This window comes from Arvicola amphibius, chromosome 2, assembly GCF_903992535.2.
Source record: "Arvicola amphibius chromosome 2, mArvAmp1.2, whole genome shotgun sequence".
In the NCBI taxonomy this organism is placed as follows: domain Eukaryota; kingdom Metazoa; phylum Chordata; class Mammalia; order Rodentia; family Cricetidae; genus Arvicola; species Arvicola amphibius.
In genome coordinates this window covers 178,153,819-178,173,941 of record NC_052048.2, presented here as the reverse complement: position 1 = coordinate 178,173,941, position 20,123 = coordinate 178,153,819, and the positions used below count along the sequence as shown (strand labels likewise).

At 45.6% G+C, this 20,123-nt stretch overlaps 1 protein-coding gene across 1 annotated transcript in view; it reads left to right on the top strand.

Annotated features, from left to right (window-relative positions):
* The window catches only part of LOC119807963, a 132,928-nt gene extending 113,776 nt beyond the window's left edge, over positions 1–19,152 (top strand). Inside the window, exon 4 of the mRNA XM_038320223.1 lies at positions 18,912–19,152. Within this exon, the coding sequence (XP_038176151.1) occupies positions 18,912–19,044 (133 nt within the window). The 3' untranslated portion in view covers positions 19,045–19,152. The remainder of the gene's footprint in view (positions 1–18,911) is intronic.
* Positions 19,153–20,123: the final 971 nt, after the last annotated feature.

The window sequence follows — 20,123 nt, the reverse complement described above, 5'->3', positions numbered from 1 at the left end:
AAAATTAAAGTTAGGATTAAAGTGGATAGAGATCTAGTCTGTCGAGAGAAACAAACTTTTCTCTGTTAGGAGGCTTCGTACCTTGTAGATCTGGAGAGAATGTGATTTTTAGCCTTTGGAATGCAAAGAGGCGTTCGTCACCTACGTAGGAGCCTGTGACAGCAGCTTAAATCTACAGTGGGCCTGTATCTCTGATCCAGTTGGGTTTCTGAATTGAGTCTGTCTCTGGAGGTGGCTTGATTCAATTTTAATACAAAGTTCTGTGACTTTGACTTTGCAAGCAGAACACAGCAACAGTATGGCTTGTGATTTGTAATTAAATTCTTTATAGAGGGAACTGACGTTGCTGTAGAATGCTCTTGAGGGTAGAAGAGGCAGCGTGGCTGTGGTACAGAGTGGGAAGCTGAAGAGGTGTCTTGCGGCATGTGGCAGGCATTACGTTAGCAGCAGTGGTGCAGAGTCCCCTTCACCTCTAAGCTGTAGAGATGAGACTGGCCGACATCATCTCCAACAGTCCAGTCCCCACCCCCACCCCGTGTGAACACCTGAGGATTCCTGAGTCAGCAAACATTTAAATATCTTCCTTATGATGGGGACATGATGGACGTTATGATGTTATACAGTTCCGTTTACAGGGCTTCAATTTGTAAATTAAAAATGGGGACCAGGCTGAAGGGTGGACAAGCAGAACATTTCCATCGAAACTTTGCTTGTGAAGGATGGTGCCAAGCAAGCCTGCCGTTTCCTTGTGAGACGCCCTTCCTAATTAAAGGGGAGGTGGCTGCCATCTGTCCTCTTTTCGTTCAAGGCAGTGGGGGCTGGAGTGGAAGGAAGCAAACTCCCCTTTTATTTTTCTCCTACTCTTTTTTTTTTATAGTTAGCTTTCTCCCTAGTCAGTGACCCAGAAGATCATTGACGATCTGTCTGTCTCAGTATGAATAGGACTATAGGCATGCCTGGCCCTTGCAAAACGAAGTTCATAGCAGTGCGTTTATCCCTTTAGAACTCCACTTGAATTATGTCTCAGAATATTGCAATTTCCACATGGCTGTCTCTGGCCATCTGGTCCTGAGGTTACTCCTGGTAGGAAAAATGGGGAGTTTTATTTTTATTGATTTTACTTTTTCATGAAAATAGTTTACATTCCACTAGGTTTAATCAAAAGATGGCAACGTGTGGCTGTGTACATAGGACACGGGTCAGGAGATGTGTCCATCCGTTAATTACAGTGCATGTATGTTATCTTGGGGAAGAGAACATGGGTAAGGATGTTAGCAGATGTTTGATTGCTTAGTGGTCTGGCTCCGTGATCACTGGAGTACTTCATATTGTTTACCCTCTGGTTAAGCAGTGAGCTTGTTAGCCCCGTCTCATGAAAATAGACTCAAGAGAATTCAGCTAGAGTTAGGACTTGATTGTTTTTGATGTGCATCAAAATGATTTCACTTTGTTGCCTTAATTTCCCTCTTGGTCAGAGAAAGAAATATGTTTTGCTTTAAGTGTTTGAGAGACTATGAAATAATACTTGTTTTTCATACAAACTTTATTGGAACTGGGAAATTGTAAATTGTTTAGTTGGTTTTATTTTCAGTTTTTAATATACTTTTGGCAAAACGCTGTCGTAGTCATATTAAACGTACCAGGACTGGCCTGAACGTCACAACCAGTGCCAGGTTTCATGCTGTCTGTGTGGCATGGAGATGTGGTATTTCTTAGCCCTGTGGTAATGTAGGTGGGAAGCTCAGACGTGGGGTTAGCCCTATAATCTCTCTCTCACAGTTCCTTTCAGATTCCCCACCAACCTGTACTGAGCTTTCTTAGGAGCTTGGGTGCACTTTGCTCTGTGACGTCTCATGATGAGGTGTAGGTATCTGCAGACAAGCATCCAGTGTGCACATCTGGATGTAGCTGGAAGCATAGGTCCATCAGTGAAGGGATGGAGCGAGTGCGAGCAGCTCGTCCTTGTCCTTTCTGCAGCCTTTAGCTCTCTGTTTTTGTTTCCGTGTTTCATAGGTAAGAATTTGGGATGTTTAGTTACTTTTGAATTAGCCATGTGCAGTGTGATTGAAATTCCTTTTACCTTTAGTATGCATTTCACGAGTACTAAAATAAATTACATATGTCTGTAAAGGATGATTATGAGGTGATAGGGTTAGTTTTTATGTGTATATGTGGGCATATGAGTACATGCTTGCATGTATGTTATAGGTGTCCATGTGTAGGCCAGAGGGTGGTATTGGGTGTCTTCCTTGATCGCGCTCCCCCTCATAACATCGAATGTAGGGTTTCTCTCCAGAATCTAGAATTTGCCAGTTCTGCTTGTCTAGGTAGCCACTTGTTCTGGGGGTCCTGTCTTCATCGGAGTGCTAGAATTACAGGCAGGCCACCATGCCTGTTCCTCCCCCCCATGTATAGGTGTGCTGGGCCTCTCTAGGTGGCATGATCTTGACCCGCTGAGCCATCCCCTCCGACCCATGGGATTGCTAGTTGAGTACACAGACAAGCTCACCTGAGCCAGGAGGAGTTCAGCTGTACCAGTGTGGCGCCAAGTCCGCGGAGCATGCCACGTCCTCCTGCGTCTGCATTGAGAGCGTTTGCTCTGTCTTTCTGTCTCTGGAGTAGTAGGAGCCATTTTGCTAGCACTGATGAATAATGTGGCTATCGGACTCCAGAGCTGTTTCCGTATTTCTTGTTGTCAGCACCCAGTGGGCCCTGTGCTTCATTCCTAGAGTTAGTGTCACGTTCAGAAGCTCGTGGATCCAACACTCCAGGAGGACACTCTGTAGTGGGATAAATGACACCATGTGGCTACACTGCTGAGTGGTGGATGGGTACTATGGCTGAGGGACATGGTAGAACCCAGATCAGGTTCAAATAAAATCTTATGATAGAAACTTGGGGGGAAATGAAAATTGTGTGTTTGGTTTAGAGTTCCCTATTTAATCAGATCTTAGCTGTGAAAGCCTTGCACTACCCCTTCTTAATATTGTGCTTTCTGATCTACAGTTGCTAATCAATAAGAAGTTTTCTTTCACCTCAGTTAAATTGTTGATGTCCACAAGGTTTCTGATATTCTTGGAATAATTTTGTATTCTCTGAGAAGACACAGAGTAATTGCTTTTTAAAAATATGTTAAACTTTAGAGGGCCAGCCTGGTCTACATAATGAGATTTAAGGGCTACCAAGTCCAACTATGTTTTCTCGGTTCCATATTTAGTTATTTATGTATTTACTTACTCACTTACTTATTTATGTATTGGAACAGAATCTTTCCACATAGCCCTGTTCACTCAGTTCCAGGCAGTGTTAGTGACTCCGGACATGGAAGGCTGCTGCCCCTTGCAGAGACCCTGCAGGTGTAGGACTTTCCCAGTGCATGACTGAGCACCAGGGCCTGATATTGTCATTGCAGAGCCTAAAGCTAAGATTCTGTGCACAGATCAAGTTAGAGAGAAAGATAGAAAAAACTAGAAAAGTGGAGACAAATAAACTAGCCGCATGGAAGCATAAAAGGCTATCAGTGCCGAGGGATCAAGAAATGCTTCCGGATAAAGGAACTTTGAGCTCAGTGTAGAGAGAAAGGTGGTGTGGGCATGAGACTTGGAAAGAAAGAGTCCTTATCTATGGGAGCAGCTGGCGGTGATGGGAAACAGCAGTGCCTGAGTGGTCATTCCCTAGGTCTCACGGTGGCTGGCAGCAGGGAACCTCAAAGTGACTAGGAGACCATCAAGAGAGCAGAGGTCCCATGAATGCCAGCTCTAGGCGGGCCCCATTTGCGTTTTAATACTGAGTCACAAGAGATCAGAAGAATTTAGGCAAAGCCCTGTGCTGGTGTGTATGAAAGGGTGTGGCCTGGACAGTGGAAGGACCAGCAATGAGAACTCGGTTGAGATTGTCCAGGACTGGGGTGAGAAAGGGCAAAATAAGAAGTGCCGCAATGGGGAGAAACAGACAGGGTCCGCAGGCGAGAGCTGAGCACTGCTTGGGTCATGTGATGTTAGCTAGGCAGAGGAGTGTTACCCTGAGTAGGTGGTAAAGGTGGCTAAGGTACCAGGAGAAGCCAGAGAAGACCCTCATTTCTAATTGCAGAAGTAAAAGCAGGTCAGTGACCTGGTGAGCTTCATCACTGGAGGATGAGGGACACAGGGGAGAGGCTGGCTATGGATAGGAGTCAGGAAGCCCAAAGGCTGATGTGGAAGGGTTTCTTATGTGCAAGCTGAAGTCAAGGTTGTAGAGAAGGATCAGTCACTAGTGAGGGTTATGGTGACTTGGGACTGAGGCAACATTTCAGGTATGCTTTCTAAGGATGGTACGAGCAACTGGAGAGGGAATTGTAATGGTAGAGCCAGGGAAAGGGTCAGTAGCAGGTAGGACCCAACCTCTGAATAGGCTTCAGGGTAAGGGGTCGGAAGAAGAGCTTTCAGAGAGCATGAAAACAGCGCAATTTGGATCCTGGGAGACCACAGAGAGTTGGTGCAGATAGAGGAGGTTTTAGCAGACTTCGACACCAAGAGCAGGTGAGGGGGTGGCAGAGGTAGAATGGGCTTGCGGAGTGAAGAGGTGCGGAGACATCAGTGAGTGAAGCACAACCCCCACATAGTACATTCTGTGCTGAAAGAAATAACAAAGAAGACTGGGGGCTTGCAGAATATGAGTCCATGGTGGTGTCTATCAGTCTTGGTGTGTTCTGTTTCTCTGACAGTCCCCTTTAATAGAATTCTTTGCTCTGTGTCCTTGAACTAATTGTTTACTCTTTGTGTCTTTGTTTGTGAAATGAACAGCTTTCTCCTAGGGCTGTCCTAAGAATCCAGTGAGTTACAGTGTAGTTTCTAACATAGTAAGCATTGCATAATCAGTTTGGGCGTGCACGTGTGTATGTGCATAAAATTAACTATCACGGCACATTTTAGGTACATTTCCCCTTGTATGCAGGCAGGTCTGCAGTGCAGTCTTGTCAGCTTCTTCTTATAAACAAGTGTTGCTGTGGCTGACTGACCTAGCTCCAGTGGCTGTCCATCTAATGTGCACCGAGAGACCATCTCCCTTGGCCCGTGAAGTCAGGGATTCTCCCACAGGCCCTCTCTGTATCCTTGGGTGTTGCAGGAGGAAGTGTGGACTAGAAGCCCATCACAGCAGGAAGCCTGCAATGGCTCTGCCAGCCTGGGAGAACACTCTGTTTTAATGACCCCCATTTTTCCTAGACTCGACTTGGTACTCAGAGCACTGTGTTTGGACATTGGTGCTTCAGACACCCACTTGGGGGATTGTGAATGCATCCTTCTGACTCATCCCTGCATGCATCAGGTCTTCTAGATGTCCTTTGAAGCTTGTCTGTAGACTTAGCATGCACTTCCAGGGGAACATGGTTTCATTGACCTATCCTGTGTTCTGTAACAAAAAGTGAAGTCGCTGTGCAGCCCAGAGGCTTTGCCTTAGCAGAGAACCGTCTGAATGGCTACCCTCTGTTGAAAGGACGGTGTGATTGCTAATTTGACTAGGGCATATAAACCAGATGTTCCATCAAACACCAAGCTAGATGTCCCTTTAGCATTCAAGTCAATGGGAATTCTGACTAAAGCACATCACTGTCCCCAGTGTACTTGGCCCAATCTATTGAGAACTTTAAGAGACAGCCGATGGTGGCGCACGCCTTTAATCCCAGCACTCAGGAGACAGAAGCAGGCCCATATCTGCGAGTTTGAGGCCAGCCTGGTTAACAGAGTGCTAGGACAGCCAAGACTCGACAAAGAATCCCTGTCTTTAAGCAAAACACACCAAAAAAAAAGTAAGGAAAAAAGTCTGTGGAGAAAGAACTTGGTATTTAATGTATTTGAGACTGAAATAGAAGCTCTTCTCCCAGGGTCACTAGCCTGCACTACACTATGCAGACACAGATCTCCAAAACCCCTAATTCTTAAGATACAAATTGATGTTCTCACACATGAACATCTTCCATCTGAAACTCCAGTGTGATACCAAAACATTCTGGTCTTGAGTTACTAAATGAGAGATGCCTGGCTTACTAAAGTAACTGCTTTGGGCCTCTCAGCGTCTTTGACACATATGTGAATGACTTGTCATGTAGACAAGAAAGATGAATTGTTGGAAGGACATGATGTACTCACAGTAGTTCAGAGAGTTGATGGGGAGAGCCACAGGTTTCCTCTGGGGCCATCAGACTGCCTGTTTGCTATTTATTTCTCTGGATTTTATTAGCAAGGTAATACAGTTGTTGGGTTTGCATTGTGTAGTTATTACTAATGGGATTTTTGCTGTGTTCCAGCTACTGTGTTAGTGGTTTGGTTCTTATAGTCACACAGTGGGATAGGGATTATTCTAACCACTACTGTGTTGGTTTTAAGCTCTAAGGTCCACTAGGCATTATGAACCTTGCTACATAGTTAATGAGTGATAGACCAGTGCAGGAGACCCAGGAAGCCTGGCTCCAGGGGCTGAACTCCTGAACCCTCTGCCTTACTGCTTCTCAGCCTTGTACATACTGCATGCACTCTCTAGGTCTCCCTTGAAAGCCTCATCTGGGACAGACATTACCATCATGGTGCTGTTGGTGGGAGAGCATGCTTGGTTCTTTTCACCAGAAAAGTTTTCCTCAACAGCAATAGCATCAGGCCTACGGCCCTGGTAGCCATCTGGTTTACCCAGAGTGGGCCAACAAAGTGACAGAGGTAAAAGCGCATTAGGACTCATCTCATGGAGTCTTCAGCAGTGCAGGAGGCTGCCCTTGTTCCATTTTACATGTAAGGAAGTCAGTGACTGAGGAATTAGCTAACATTACCAAGCTTACATGGCAGAACAGGATTTTAAGCCTCATTAGGGCGGCTGCTCCAGTGCTCTTGGCCACTCTCTGTGTGTGCTAGGCACCGTCCTTATGCCTGTCCCTCTGCCCTGCTAGACTGTGGCTACCTATAGGTGGGAACTTTCTCATTGTGTTCACCACATTACAAAGTGCTATTCCTGACACATAGTTGATGTTCCCTGCTCACACGCTGAGCCTGAATGGACTGACTGCATGTCTGTGATCATATCAAATGGCTATGCAGTGGAATACATGTTGCTTCTAATTCCTGCTGGGACCAGGGAAAGAGCACAAGCATGTGAGGGTATGGCAGACTCATATGTCAATCCATCCAGCCCTGCCTCTAGGGTATCCTCTCCATCCACACATTGAGATGAGCATACTTGCCTGGCTAACCTTCCAGACACTCAGATGATGCCGCCTGCCTCTCTGCTGCCCACAGCCAGGACCCCCCTTTTGACTTGTACTCCACACTGGTCCGCCCTGACATGTAAGAAACACCAGTGCTCTTAAGAATTCAGCAAATTCTACATTTTTAAATATTTCCTTTTTGTTGTGAGCAGATGTGCATGTGCGTGCATATGAGACCAGAGGTCAGCCTCAGATGTCGTTGCTCAAAACCATCAACCACCGTATTTTAAAACAGGACTTTTCCTTGGTCTGGAGCTCACTGAGTAGTCAGGCCTGGCCCATCAGTGAACCCACAAAGGGCCACCATACCTGACTTGCCTTTCTTCACAGAGGTGGCAGAGACTTCATGGAATAAGACATCCATTCCCCCTAGCCCAGGCCCAGAGTTGAGATGTTCCAGTAAATGCATGAATACATGAGTCCATGTTCACACCTAAGATGGGAGCTAATGTTTCTGCTTTCTTCCATATTTTTTCACCTTTAAAAAAAATAGTCTGACTATCTAGAAACTCCACTCTTGTTGATGTGAGACACCTTAAGACTTATATCCAAACCAAAGCCTTGGTAAGACCGAGAGAAGACCCCTTAGCCGCTGACTGCTCTGTGCCAGGCGGTAGCACCTGTGTGATTTGGAGAAGCTTCAGAGCATGGCATCTGTGTTTGAGAGTGCCTTTCAAAGTGATGAGCTAGATCACAGGCAAGACTCTCACATTCAGCATTTAAACCGAAAGTTCTGGCATGTGCAGGGAAAAGCAGAGGCTTCCTTCCTTAGGGGCTGCAGAGTTAAAAGTTGTGAAGTCTGCCTTCTCAAAGGTCTCAGAGTCAAAATTCGGCTGGCAGCCCCCATTTTCAAGGGTTAATCTGCTTTCTCTCAAGTTAGGAGAAAGTAAAACTTTCTCTTTAGGAATTCACTAGAAATTAATGTCAGCATTTTGAGTTCTTTGTAGCCTGGTGTAAGCAAGCCTTGGCTGAAAGGGCAGCACTCACTTTGGACAGCTGTGGAGAAGGAAGCTGGTCCTGGGTTGTTGTCCTGACACACCTCTGCCGTGATGGAGAAACTGCCATTCCATTGTAATTCTTCCGTTCTCTGTCTTGCCAAGCCCAGTGGCTTCTGTTATAACATGTGGCAACTTCTCCCTTGAAGGCTAACTCATCCAAGTTACCATAATATTTAGGACCAGCTACAAAGGCATTTCTTTCCCTAAACCTCATGCCAAAATCAAACTGCCTTCTCCCCCTTGGCCGTTCAGAGAGATCCAGCTCTTATATAAGAAGTGCAAGAATCCTATGCCCCCCCCCTTTTTAACACCTATTCAAACAGATAAACAAGGCACATCATGCCTAGCATTGCTTTGAGCTCATTCATGCCTGTTTCACCGTTCACTGTAAGAATTGTGGTAACAAATCGTCTACTGCTCATACTGAAGGGGAAGGAAGAATGGCCTAAAAATCACTTCCACTAAACAGAGCCTGGGCTCTCAGCAACTTTTTGGAATTGTGTCAGCCTCTGGGGACAAGAAAAATTGGAATCATTTATCTGCTAAAGCATTAACTGAAGAGAAATAGCATCAGTTAATTTTGCCTTTTAAGAGCAGCCTTGAAGACCAGAGATGATTCTCGGTCAGTATGTAGGTTCTGATCTTACCTGGCGGTTTCTTCCTTGGTAGTTGATTTGTACATTGTCTGTTTGCTTACTAAACCCTGCAAGCAATTTCATCAACATAAATTAATTTCTTTTAAAAGGATTACTTTCCTTATTGTTTTGAAATAGGAGCTACTTTCAGCACATCTTGTGGGTGGCTGAAATACAGTTTAAAGATGGGTGTCAGTGAATCATGGTCTAGCTTAAGAAAATCAGCACACTAAAAAATTGGGGACCTTCCTCTCTGCTTCCTACTATACTACCCCCCCCCCCCACACACACACACGCTAAAGGTTTTATTTACAGCATTCTTCTGGTGCTCAACAAAAGATATTTCTATCATATAAATACACATTGGTAAAAACACTTTAAGACACAAAAATTTGGCACTGCATTGTATGCGGTCTTCTTTGCAGCTTGAGTTTTTCTCCTGTTTTGTGTTTATAAAAACAATTGTAGGAATTGGTCACAGGTTTGACAGCACAGGTGGCCCATGTAGGATGAGGATAGGAGTGAAGATGGCATCTGAAGCCTTGAGTGTCCGGAATGTGGTAGACAGCTCCTGTTGAGACTTGTGTGCTGGTGTTTGTTTTTTCCTTATGAGGTGTCTTTCTGGATGGTCGGCTGACCTTGGGTGTGCTGTCACCTTGCTGCAGTGTTGAGATGTAGGGAAGAAGAGCAAGGAGCTTCATGGAAGGAGGAGGGAAGTGTAGGTAAGCTCTAAAGAGTGACGTGATGCTTGGGTGTTGCTGTTACTGTGTCTCCTAGAGTCTTGTGAGATGGAGCCAGCAGATACATTTGCATTGTCAGGTGAAGCATGCTGTATGGAAAATCACCTTCCTTCATTTCAGTGTCTGGTTCCTCTTGTCCACTGCGTACTGATTTCCCCGTAGTAACCTTTTCATCATTTATTTACTCAAGCTAGAAGTAGAAACAGTGCATTAAAGGGTGGACTGGCCTTTGAATGCCTGGGAACAGTTCCTAAGAACTGTGTTCTGTCCCCTGTCTAGCGCTGTTCTGTCCCCTGTCTAGCGCTGTTCTTTGAATGACAGGTATTTACCAGTTCCTGCAGCTTCAGGAGTTCAGAAATTTCAAGTTCATATTTCAGAGTGTCTGCCTTGAATCCTGAGTGCTGAGGTCCCTATAGACTTGTTTACATGGTGCTAGTGCCTATTATATATTATAGTTTCTCCTATAAACGCAGCCTCAGTCCTTCGAACATAGCCCAGATCCCAAGTGACGTTCAAGTTCTACAAGATTGACCCTGCTGAGCTGATTGTGAGTAGTTTGTTTTAATTAAAATATTAACTTAAAAGCTAGATTTAAACTGCCTGCCCCACCCAGTGATAAGCAGGGCCCGACCCCTCTCACATGCACATTTGTTTTGTATTTCCAGGGCATCTGGCAGAAATCTGAAAGCACTTGAGTTTATTTCATATATATACATACATACACAAACACACACAAACATATATATATATATATATATATATGAGAAGCCAAGCAGTAAACAGAGAGCGAACGTGCTTTTTTTCTGAAGACCTTTGACACTGACAGGTGCTAGGATGAGATCAGAGAGCTGGCCCTGGTGTTTTACCTCTGTTGGGAGATGCTGAAGGGGGTCATTCCTTCTGTAATGCATGGTTCCACCCTCTGTTACCAAAGAAGTACGGTGAGATGGAGATGGGCAGGTGCAGTGTGGTGGGTCAGGGGAGGGACAACTGAATTGGTACCTCCCTCCCGCCTTACTGCTGTCTGTACAGGTACCAGGCAGGTAGTTTTCATATGTTCATGAGAAAGCTTCACCAGTCAAGGAAAAGATGGTAGTTTCCATGGGATAGGAATTGTGAACCGTCTGAGGACAATACACAGTGAGATTTTACCTTTGTCAGTGGAAGGTTAGCAGAGAGACCAGAGTCCTCTGAGCTGATCACACGTGTTGAGGTGTTCATGGAGAAACATCATTGCTAGGAGGGTTTCCTCCATGTGAGAGCTGACTTTCTAAGGCTGGCCTGACAGGGTTTTATTGCAGTTACAGGAAGGGAGTGTATGTAGCCTACCTGTTGACTCGGACAGTTCCCAGGGCAGCACAGATGGGTGGGGTGACACCTTTCTGACACTGCCATTGGTATGAGGTGCGTGTCAGCCTACCGCAGTATACAGCCCAGCAGGTCAGGGTCATGCCTTTAACTGTTTCTTGGTGAGTTCATTGCCATTCTCTGCAGCCCTTGTCATTTGCCCTCCAGGCTCCAGCCTGACCTAGCAGCTGCCTTCGTGGAGACCTTAGTGAGCTGCGTGAGCTCACATCCACCCGCCCGGCCCTTCCCTTCCCTTCCGCCTCTGTTCTTAAGTGTAGAACACCGGTGAGTTGTGTGTGCTGAGGAGTAGTGAATGAATGGAAAAGAGCAAGAAGCCAGGAGACCTGCACAGGCCCCCGAACCTCTCCTCTGGATCTGTCATCTGAATGGGGAGCTGAGACTTGATAATCTCTGAGATCTGTGCTGGCACAAAGTGACCTATTTATGATGTTGTGGGATAAATCTTAGGATGAGGAACCAAACTGAGTGTACATGAGCATCCTGTCCTGGTGACATGACCGGCCTCCTGGCTGTCCTGCGTGAGGTTACTCTCCACTCCCACTGACACTGCTGATTGCTCATAAGTGGCTATCTAAATCTAATGCATCCTTTTAGTTAAGTCTTGTACATGCTGGTGGTTAAAAATACAAAGGAATTGCCTAAGAAGTCCTCCTTCGTAAAAATGCATATGCAGTGTGGGTCTCGTACTCATAGACACACCGGTAACTGGTGACAGGTGGATAAGGTGGAAGCAGTCGGGAGATTCCCGCAGGTCTGTGTCTCTGTACCACTGCCACAAAGGGTGTTGTTTAAGGGCCCTGGGGTCTTCATGGTATAAGATGTGTGTATGAGAAATGAGAGGAAAGCGTCAAGGTGCCGGTTACAAACTGAGCAGCAGCTGTTCTGTCCCTTCTGTCCCTCCCTCCTTCCTTTAGTTCTCCCTTGTCTCCTTTCCTTTCACCCTTCGTCCTTTACCTCATTTTCCACTTTCTTTCTCTTTCTTCCTTTAACTTGAGGAAGCTTCCAGGCTTGTGGGGGAAGCTCACTGCACAGGCACAGCATGCATACAGTCGGAGGCTATGATGGAGCATGCACCATAGGGCGTCTGATCATAACCTGGGCGCCTGCACTCAGGACAGCTCTTCTGTGCCTGCTCCGTCAACACGAACACTAGGTCTTGTGGGGATGTGTGGGACCAGGTAGCTGCGAAGGTTGCTGTTAGAGGTTTTCTTTTTCAAATAGGTTATGGATAGGAAGGCAAGTGGAGTGTTTCTCTCGAACACTCAAGTGAGCTTTACAAGATTTGTATGAGTGTGAAATTGAAAAACTCTTCAAAAGTTACTTACTTCACAAATAAATTAGAGCAAGAATGTGGTCTTCATCCAGTGTCCCCTTCAGAAGAGGATCTGGAACCAGGGAGAGCCAGTTCTGTGGTGTGTACAGTGACTAAGGGGAAATTACTGCAGTGCCATCAGACTGGAAACAGTCAGGAGAGTGTGTGGTGGAAGGGGGCAGGGACACGGGACACGGACACAACAGCCACTGTGCTGCCCTGCTGAAGAGCAGACAGGTGGGCTAGCTCAACCTTAGTTTGTAAATGTGAACACTTGGCAGGTTCTGAAGCCAGAAGCTTTTCAGCGCAGCTTGTTGTGTTTCCTGTTCCTGGGCGGATTGAGGAGCTTGAGTTCTGTGCAGACCCCGCTCCCCAAGGAAGCAGGCTAAGGAAGAGACTTCTAGTTTCCGTAGTCAATCTGGACTCTCAGGATCTCTCAAAACAAAGTGGCTCATCTTCCTGGTCCTTCTGAGTGGAAACAACCAGGACTTTAGAACTAACCCATTTAGAAAGCTTTCCAAAACCAGTAATTGGAGCAGAAACTCAGTAAAGCCCAGAATTATCTGTGTGCCACTTTCTTTATTAAGGAAGAATGGTGGGCATTGTGCTCATTCAGGTTTGTGTCTGATCATTTGTTTAATCCATTTAAAAATAAGCTTTAATATTACTAGCATTCTTTACATGAAGTTCTAGGTCTTTTGTGAACAAACAAAAGAGGACACTTTATGACAGGAATTACATCTAGACCCCAGTGGTTGTTTGTGATTGCTGAATACCCAGACAGCTGGGGTATTCTGGGATAAGGACGTGTGGAAGGTTTTAATCACAGGTTTTTTTGTGGCCCCTCCCCCTTTAAATATTGCCTTACAGTAGTTGCTTCTTAATGAGTGACTGATTGTTTACTGAAGTTTATACCAGGGATTTGAACATTAAACAGTTCTAATCAGAATGCAGTTTTGGAAGAAAATTCCTGCACATTTTCTTACCCTTACGTCAAAACCATAAAAATAAATTGACATCCCCCTCTGGGCATGTAATGGTTTGAGAAATCCCATCATTCTCTTTTTGAAAACTTGGAGTATAATAAATGAGTTCAGAAGAAATGTAATTATAGTTCTTAAACTGTAAGCCTCTGGAAATGGGTAGGGCCATTGTAACTTCCACCTCTTGAAATAGAAGAGCCACATGCAGCTTGAATAAAATTTGGCCTCTCAAGAGTGACTACCATCTAAAGAAAATGTGCAGTTACGAAATCATGTTTTTCTTCTCACTTTAAAATGATTATTTTCCTTACTTGCTTACTTTACCAGTGAACACGAAACACACTTGGGTGTATCTTTAGGCAGCAGGACCAAGAACCCAGCATTTGTTACCTGCCTAGATTAGGACATTAGCATCTAGGGGATGACAGTGGCTGACAGGACTACCTGAGGGGACATGGATTATAATCTCACCTTCTGGCTTTGTAAACCTCGCTCTCCATAGCAGAGCCTTCTCTTGAAATAAGCTTGACAGGAAACCTCAGAGGAGAGTGCTCTGGGAACGCTGGTTTTTTTTTAAAAGCTACTAAAAATGACAGAGCTTCTCAGAAGTGTTTCTCCCCCAAGAGTTCTCCGTTGCCTTTGAGTATGCTGCGCTCAGCCCCTCCTACAGGCGCCGTCCATCACCCCCTCCAGACCTGGATTTACAACTGGAGGTGTCCTCTAGATCCCCGAGCACTGTTGGTTCAAGCTAAGGCTGGGGAAAGCTGCAACTTGCCACAGACACAGGGAATTTAGTGTGGGGCACACAGAAAGTTCCGTCTTGTTCTGTGAAGGAGTGGATGATGGCTTTCATATCCCAGCTGCAGATTCCACGGGGTGTCTATAGTTAACAGTGCATTCATGTAGCTAAACATAATTCATAGTTTTTGTGGAAAGGTGAAACACAGAAGACTGCTTTTCAAACAACTCTGACTTACAGAAACAACTTGCAACTGCTGGCGAGTTTGTGCTGCCTGCATTTAGCGTTTTCACCTGTTGGCTTAGACCCCTGCAGCTGGGTGCTACCGTGCATATTTACTTGCTCAAACTTAAAATCTCTGAAACAATGTCTGTGTTCTGCTGAGACTACCCTTTCATGAGTGCTTAAGTATCCCCAGAATGTGTATACCATCCCTCTGACCGAGGCTGGCCTGTACACACTGGGGAAGTTTAGCCCTGCAGAGATATGAATAGCTGCAGGCCTTTCTCAGGAACGCTACTGTCAGAAACAGGTTTAACTCAGGAACTGTGATTGGTCCAGGGTTTTGACCAGAGCTGTCCCTGGCCAGAGGTCTGTTTCCTTGTCCAGAGACTACCTTTCTGTATACACTGCACGCATTTGTTTCGGCAGCCCCAGAAGGTATCAGAATACGACTAAATAGCCCTGCCACTGGGACAGAGTGAAGCCCATTTGGCTTGTGCCTTATTTGTCCCTCCAATGATTCCGAGTTGTGACGTCAAAGCTGCCATTCAGCAGAGAACAAAAGGAAACAGTTGGCCTCTCTCTGCATCAGTAGCCTGTACAAGCCGCTGTTCCTTAGGCATCCAGAATGCTCTGTCTGGCAAAGCTGTGCATTCCATGCCTGGGTGACCTGGTTAAATGAAGGAAACCAAATTCTGTTCCCTGAATGGTCTCCAAGACAAACCTCTCCCTCCTTCCCCAGGCGTCTCAAGTTTAGGCCCCACAGCTTCCAAGGACTGAATGGCTGGGCCCAAGCTTCTGTTCTTTCAGCTCCTGTGCGGCCTCCGAGGCAGGAATACCATCAGCATCAGCCTTGATTGGCAGCCTCCTCCACAGCATCACTGCCATGCCTTGGGTCAGTACTGCAGGATCCCTTCTGACAACAAGAGCTGTCCTTTCGGAATCACACCCAGAAATGTCACCTGGTGAATGACAGGCCACCTTTTCCCTCGCCCAGCTTCTCCCACCCCCAGCCTCAGATTTTTGAATTCCAGGAAGATGTGTGCGCATATTTTAATCTTGATCCCTCACTCTTCTCAGCATTTATGTGCTCTTGTTCATTTGTATTTTATGAAGAGCAATGCTTTGCTTAGGGGAGAGGGAGCAGACTGTAAATCAGAACCGTGTGTTTAGGGAAAAGCTTGCTCCTCTACTGCAAACACAGTGACTGAACACTCCCTGATCATGTTCTGATCCCTTACAGTAATGGATGCCTCAGCTCTACCAACTTAATACTAAGTCATCCTCAGCCATGCTTCCTTGAGTTTCTTTCTGGCGAGCTCAGAAGTGAGTGTTTCAGTCACTAGGAAAAGCATGGGTATGGCAAACCACAGTGTGTTTCAGGGTTGTTTGAGACAAGTCACTGTGTTTGAGGTTTTGCATTAGAAATCCCACTCAGCCTTTCTCCGAATACCCTTTCTGCAAACCTTGGACTGAAGGATGTTGGAAGAAAACAAAACCACTTAATCTAATACATACACAAATACATATGTATATTTAATGTCAGGATCTTGATAAAGTGAGGCCTTGATTTGGAGACAAGGTCTTGCTGTATAACCCAGACTATACCCAAATTGAGTTTAATCCTTCTTCATGCTGAGATTGTAGGTGTGAGCCAACACACCTGGCTCATCGGAGCCATTTTACATATGGCTTAGTTTTTGTGGTTTTATTTTTTTGAGCAGGCTCTCCCTATGCTTTGCATAGCTTGATTGGAACTTATGATCATCCTGCCTCAGCCTCCAGGATGCTGAGATTACAGTTCTGTGCCACCACCCCCAGATTTGGTTTTTCGAGACCGGGTTTCCCTGTAGTTTCTAGAGCCTGTCCTGGAACTAGCTCTTGTAGACCAGGCTGGCCTCGAACTCAGAGATCCGCCTGCCTCTGCCTCCCGAGTGCTGGGATTAAAGGCGTTGCACCACCACCGCCCGGCCCCAGATTGTTTTTTAAGGTGGTCTTGCTCAGTAGCCCAGCCTGACCTAGAGATTACTGTGTAGCCTAGGTTGGGCTCACATTCACAGCAATCCTCCTGCTTCAGCCTCATAGGTCTTGAGATTACAGAGCTTGGCCATCACCCCTGACTGGTGAGACTTTTTCTCAGATTATTATAATACAAAATTTCCCTTGGTCCCCAGCTCTTCTGGAAGGAAGTGGAGATCTCTAGGTGGTTGGGTAAAGACAGACCAGATGCAATCCGTGATCCACGTCAGGTGATGATTGAACTTTGTGAAGTCTGCTTTGTGCTTGCAGGCAGGGCCTGCTCAAGGCCAGCCTAACAGCTTGCAGATGCCCTCTTGATATAGAAGTAGTGTGGTATCTGGAGCCTGTGAGCTTGGTTTCTTCAGACTTGCGGAGTAGGCCTGACTGGGGCTGTTGGAATAAAGGAGAAAACCAGGGTACCACCTTGCAGCTGTGCTGGAGTTGAGCCTGATTTAGAGATGCTTGGGGTTTCTCTTCCACTGTTTGAGGAGGCCCGTGTTATCTGAAGGTCTCCCAATACAAACTGACTTTAAATTGAATCAACTACTTTATTAATACTGTATGTCATAGTAGAAAATATTTAATTTGTTTTTTTTTTTTATTATTATGTGAAAAAGATTTGAGGAGAGCCGGGCGGTGGTGACGCACACCTTTAATCCCAGCATTCGGGAGGCAGAGGCAGGCGGATCTCTGTGAGTTCGAGGCCAGCCTGTTCTATAAGAGCTAGTTTCAGGACAGGCTCCAAAGCCACAGAGAAACCCTGTCTCGAAAAATCAAAAAAAAAAAAAAAAAAAAAGTTCATCTCTGAAATTTTTAAATAAACAGGCTACTCTTATTTTTTTTTTTTTTTTTTTTGTTTTTCGAGACAGGGTTTCTCTGTGGCTTTGGAGCCTGTCCTGGAACTAGCTCTTGTAGATCAGGCTGGTCTCGAAAAGAGATCCGCCTGCCTCTGCCTCCCGAGTGCTGGGATTAAAGGCGTGTGCCACCACCGCCTGGCTTCTTAATTTTTTTTTTTTAAAAAAAAAAAAGAAGAAAATCTAGCCTTTGTGTAGTCATCTCTGTTGGACTTTGTCTTCCTTAAGCCCGATTCTTCAAACTCTTGACTGTGTGACTGCAGAGGTCTTATATACCTGCAGTGTAATTTGGTGTCATTTTTGTCAATTTGATCAAAGTCTCCCATTTTGTAGGGATTACAAGCTTACTGTATTGTATCTGCACTCTATTCTGTGGTGCTAGCCAATCAAGAAGGTGAAGGAGAAGGGACACTGGTAGCACAAGGCCTGAACACTCCATGACTGTGTTTGTCAACATAAGTAGGATGAGCTTCACTTCCTAATGCATAGTGGTAGCTACAGGAATGGAGGTGATTCCTCAGGAATCAAGAGCCCCCACCCCAAGTATGGAGTATTGTCTTACCCTTTTCTTTTTGTATGTGTGCGCACATATGTGTGTGCAGATTTGTGTGCTGTGGCCACCGAGGCCAGAGGAGAGCTTCACGTGTTTTCTGTCTATCACTCTCTGCTTTATACCCACTGAGACACGGATTCATACAGAATCTGGAGCTTTCCAGTTTTGTTTTAGCCTAGTTATTTTTTTCTGTGTTTCTATGCTCGTTGGCTAGCAAACCCCAGTATGCCTGTCTCCACTTTCCCTCCACGCTCTAGTGCTGGTGTCGCCATGCTGAACTCTTGGATGAGTGCTAGGGATCTGAGCTTGGTCATCATGGCTTGCACAGCAGGCACTCTGAAAACTGTGCTCTTTGAAGGACTGATACGCTTCCGTGACCTGTATGATCATCCTCACGTCAGTTTGCATGTCACTCCTGACATGTTATAGCTAATACAATCTTGGGCATGTTGCGGAACTTTAGGGTTTCGTTGTGTTCTGCTTTATTGTCATTTATGGAGGGGTATGCACATGGTCCAGCACACTATGGAAATCAACAGTCAGTTTCCCTCCTCCTGTGCTAGTTCCCGGGATTGAGCTTAGGTAATCAGGGTTTATGGCAAGTGCTTTTACCCACCGTGCATCTCACCTGCCTCAAACTTCAGGTTGTTGATCTGCAGTGTGCAGTAGTGGGTAACACAGCTGTATACTCTGGTTGAAAGTGCTAGAGCCCATGTATGTAAACCCCCCCGAGAAATGCACAGTGTTCATAGATCAATACTCAGAGCTCTAAGCATTGTCCTTCTGAGATCAGTTAGTGTGTGTGTGGGGGGGTATTTATTTATTTATTTGTTTATTTATTTATTACGTATACAATATTCTGTCTGTGTGTATGCCTGAAGGCCAGAAGAGGACACCAGACCCCATTACAGATGGTTGTGAGCCACCATGTGGTTGCTGAGAATTGAACTCAGGACCTTCAGAAGAGCAGGCAATGCTCTTAACCGCTGAGCCATCTCTCCAGCCCATTTTTTTTTTTTTTTGAGATAAAGTTTAACCAAATGCTCTGGCTTCTTAGTAGCGACTTACATTTTATATAAAACTTTCATACTTAAAATTTTAATGAAAATTTGGAAGATGACAGACAACTTTTTTCTATAGACTCAGCAAAATAAAGAGTCTTCGGTTTGGTGACACACAGAAACTAAGTTTCAGGAGGTTATGGATGTGAGTCTTATGTCATGGAGTGGCCACTTGACTGCCATTTTCTTCATGCAACAGGTGTGCCTACTCGGCGACTTCCATGGGAATCACAAGGACTTCATCTTTCATTGCCCGCTCTGCCTTCTGTCACAGTCCCTGGTTGGCTAGTGACCAGTTAAAAGGACCAGCCTGCTCATCCAGGAACAGGTGACAGGGTGTGTGAGGGACGACAGAGACAGCAGAGGTGGACAGCTGCTGGCTGACTCGGTGAAGATGGAGGTGAGTGCCCATCTCCCAAGCCTGGTGGACGACTGTTCTTCTAGTTAAGGTAAACAAGTAAAAATGTTATGTGTATTATTTCCACATTGAAATAGGATAAATTTAGGACCAAAATAACTTGGAGACTGTTGTCAAAGAAGGAGAGTAGAAATGATATACTTATGTATGTCTTTGTGTGATTGTGTGAATATATGTGTCTGTGTGTGTGTGCTTGTGGGTGAGTGTCTAATTGTGTGTGTATTTGCCTGTGGGTGAAAGTGTGAATATGTATGTTTCAATTCTGGGCCCAGGATTACATACTGCCCACTGGAATCACAAGCTCATACCTTCCTCTGAAAGCCAAGCTTGTCCCCAGCTTTGTGAGTGCGTACGTGCGTATACACATGTGTTGTTGGCTGCATCCTGCTGTGGCACTGAGGGACAGACTTCTCCAGGCATGTTTTGTAAACCTGTCATCCCAGGGATTTTCAGTCCTGTGTGCACTGGTTCTGCTTTCCCCACAAGCACAGAGAAGCCTAGAAGTTGCGAAGCTCGTTTTCTTTTAGAAATAGACAGGAAATCTGCCCGTGCCTTTCAAACAGGCACATACACCCCGTAGAAGTCTTTGGGTTGTCAGTTTCCATCTGGCCCATGGACTCTGGAAGTGAATTGCAGCCACTCTGGAGCCCCCAGGGACAGTGGTGGGGAGAAAAGGAGCGCTCCTGTGCGCATGATGGGATCAGTCACTACAGTGACAGAGTGTGATACAGGCGCCCCCGGAGGGAGCGAATCACCCTTGGCAAACTAGAGAGTGAACTTGAAACGTCTACCTGTCGTCACTTCCTACCTGTAGTTTTTACGTTTGGTTTACTACCCCATCCAGGTTCAAGTTTTTATGACAGGAAGTACATGTGACTGGCTAAGATAGCAGTAAATATTCTTGATCTTGTGACTGTAGTGCAGGGAGGAACTTTTAATACCAAATAAATCCATGGGTCGGGGAACATTCTGACCTGTAAATGTAACATGCAT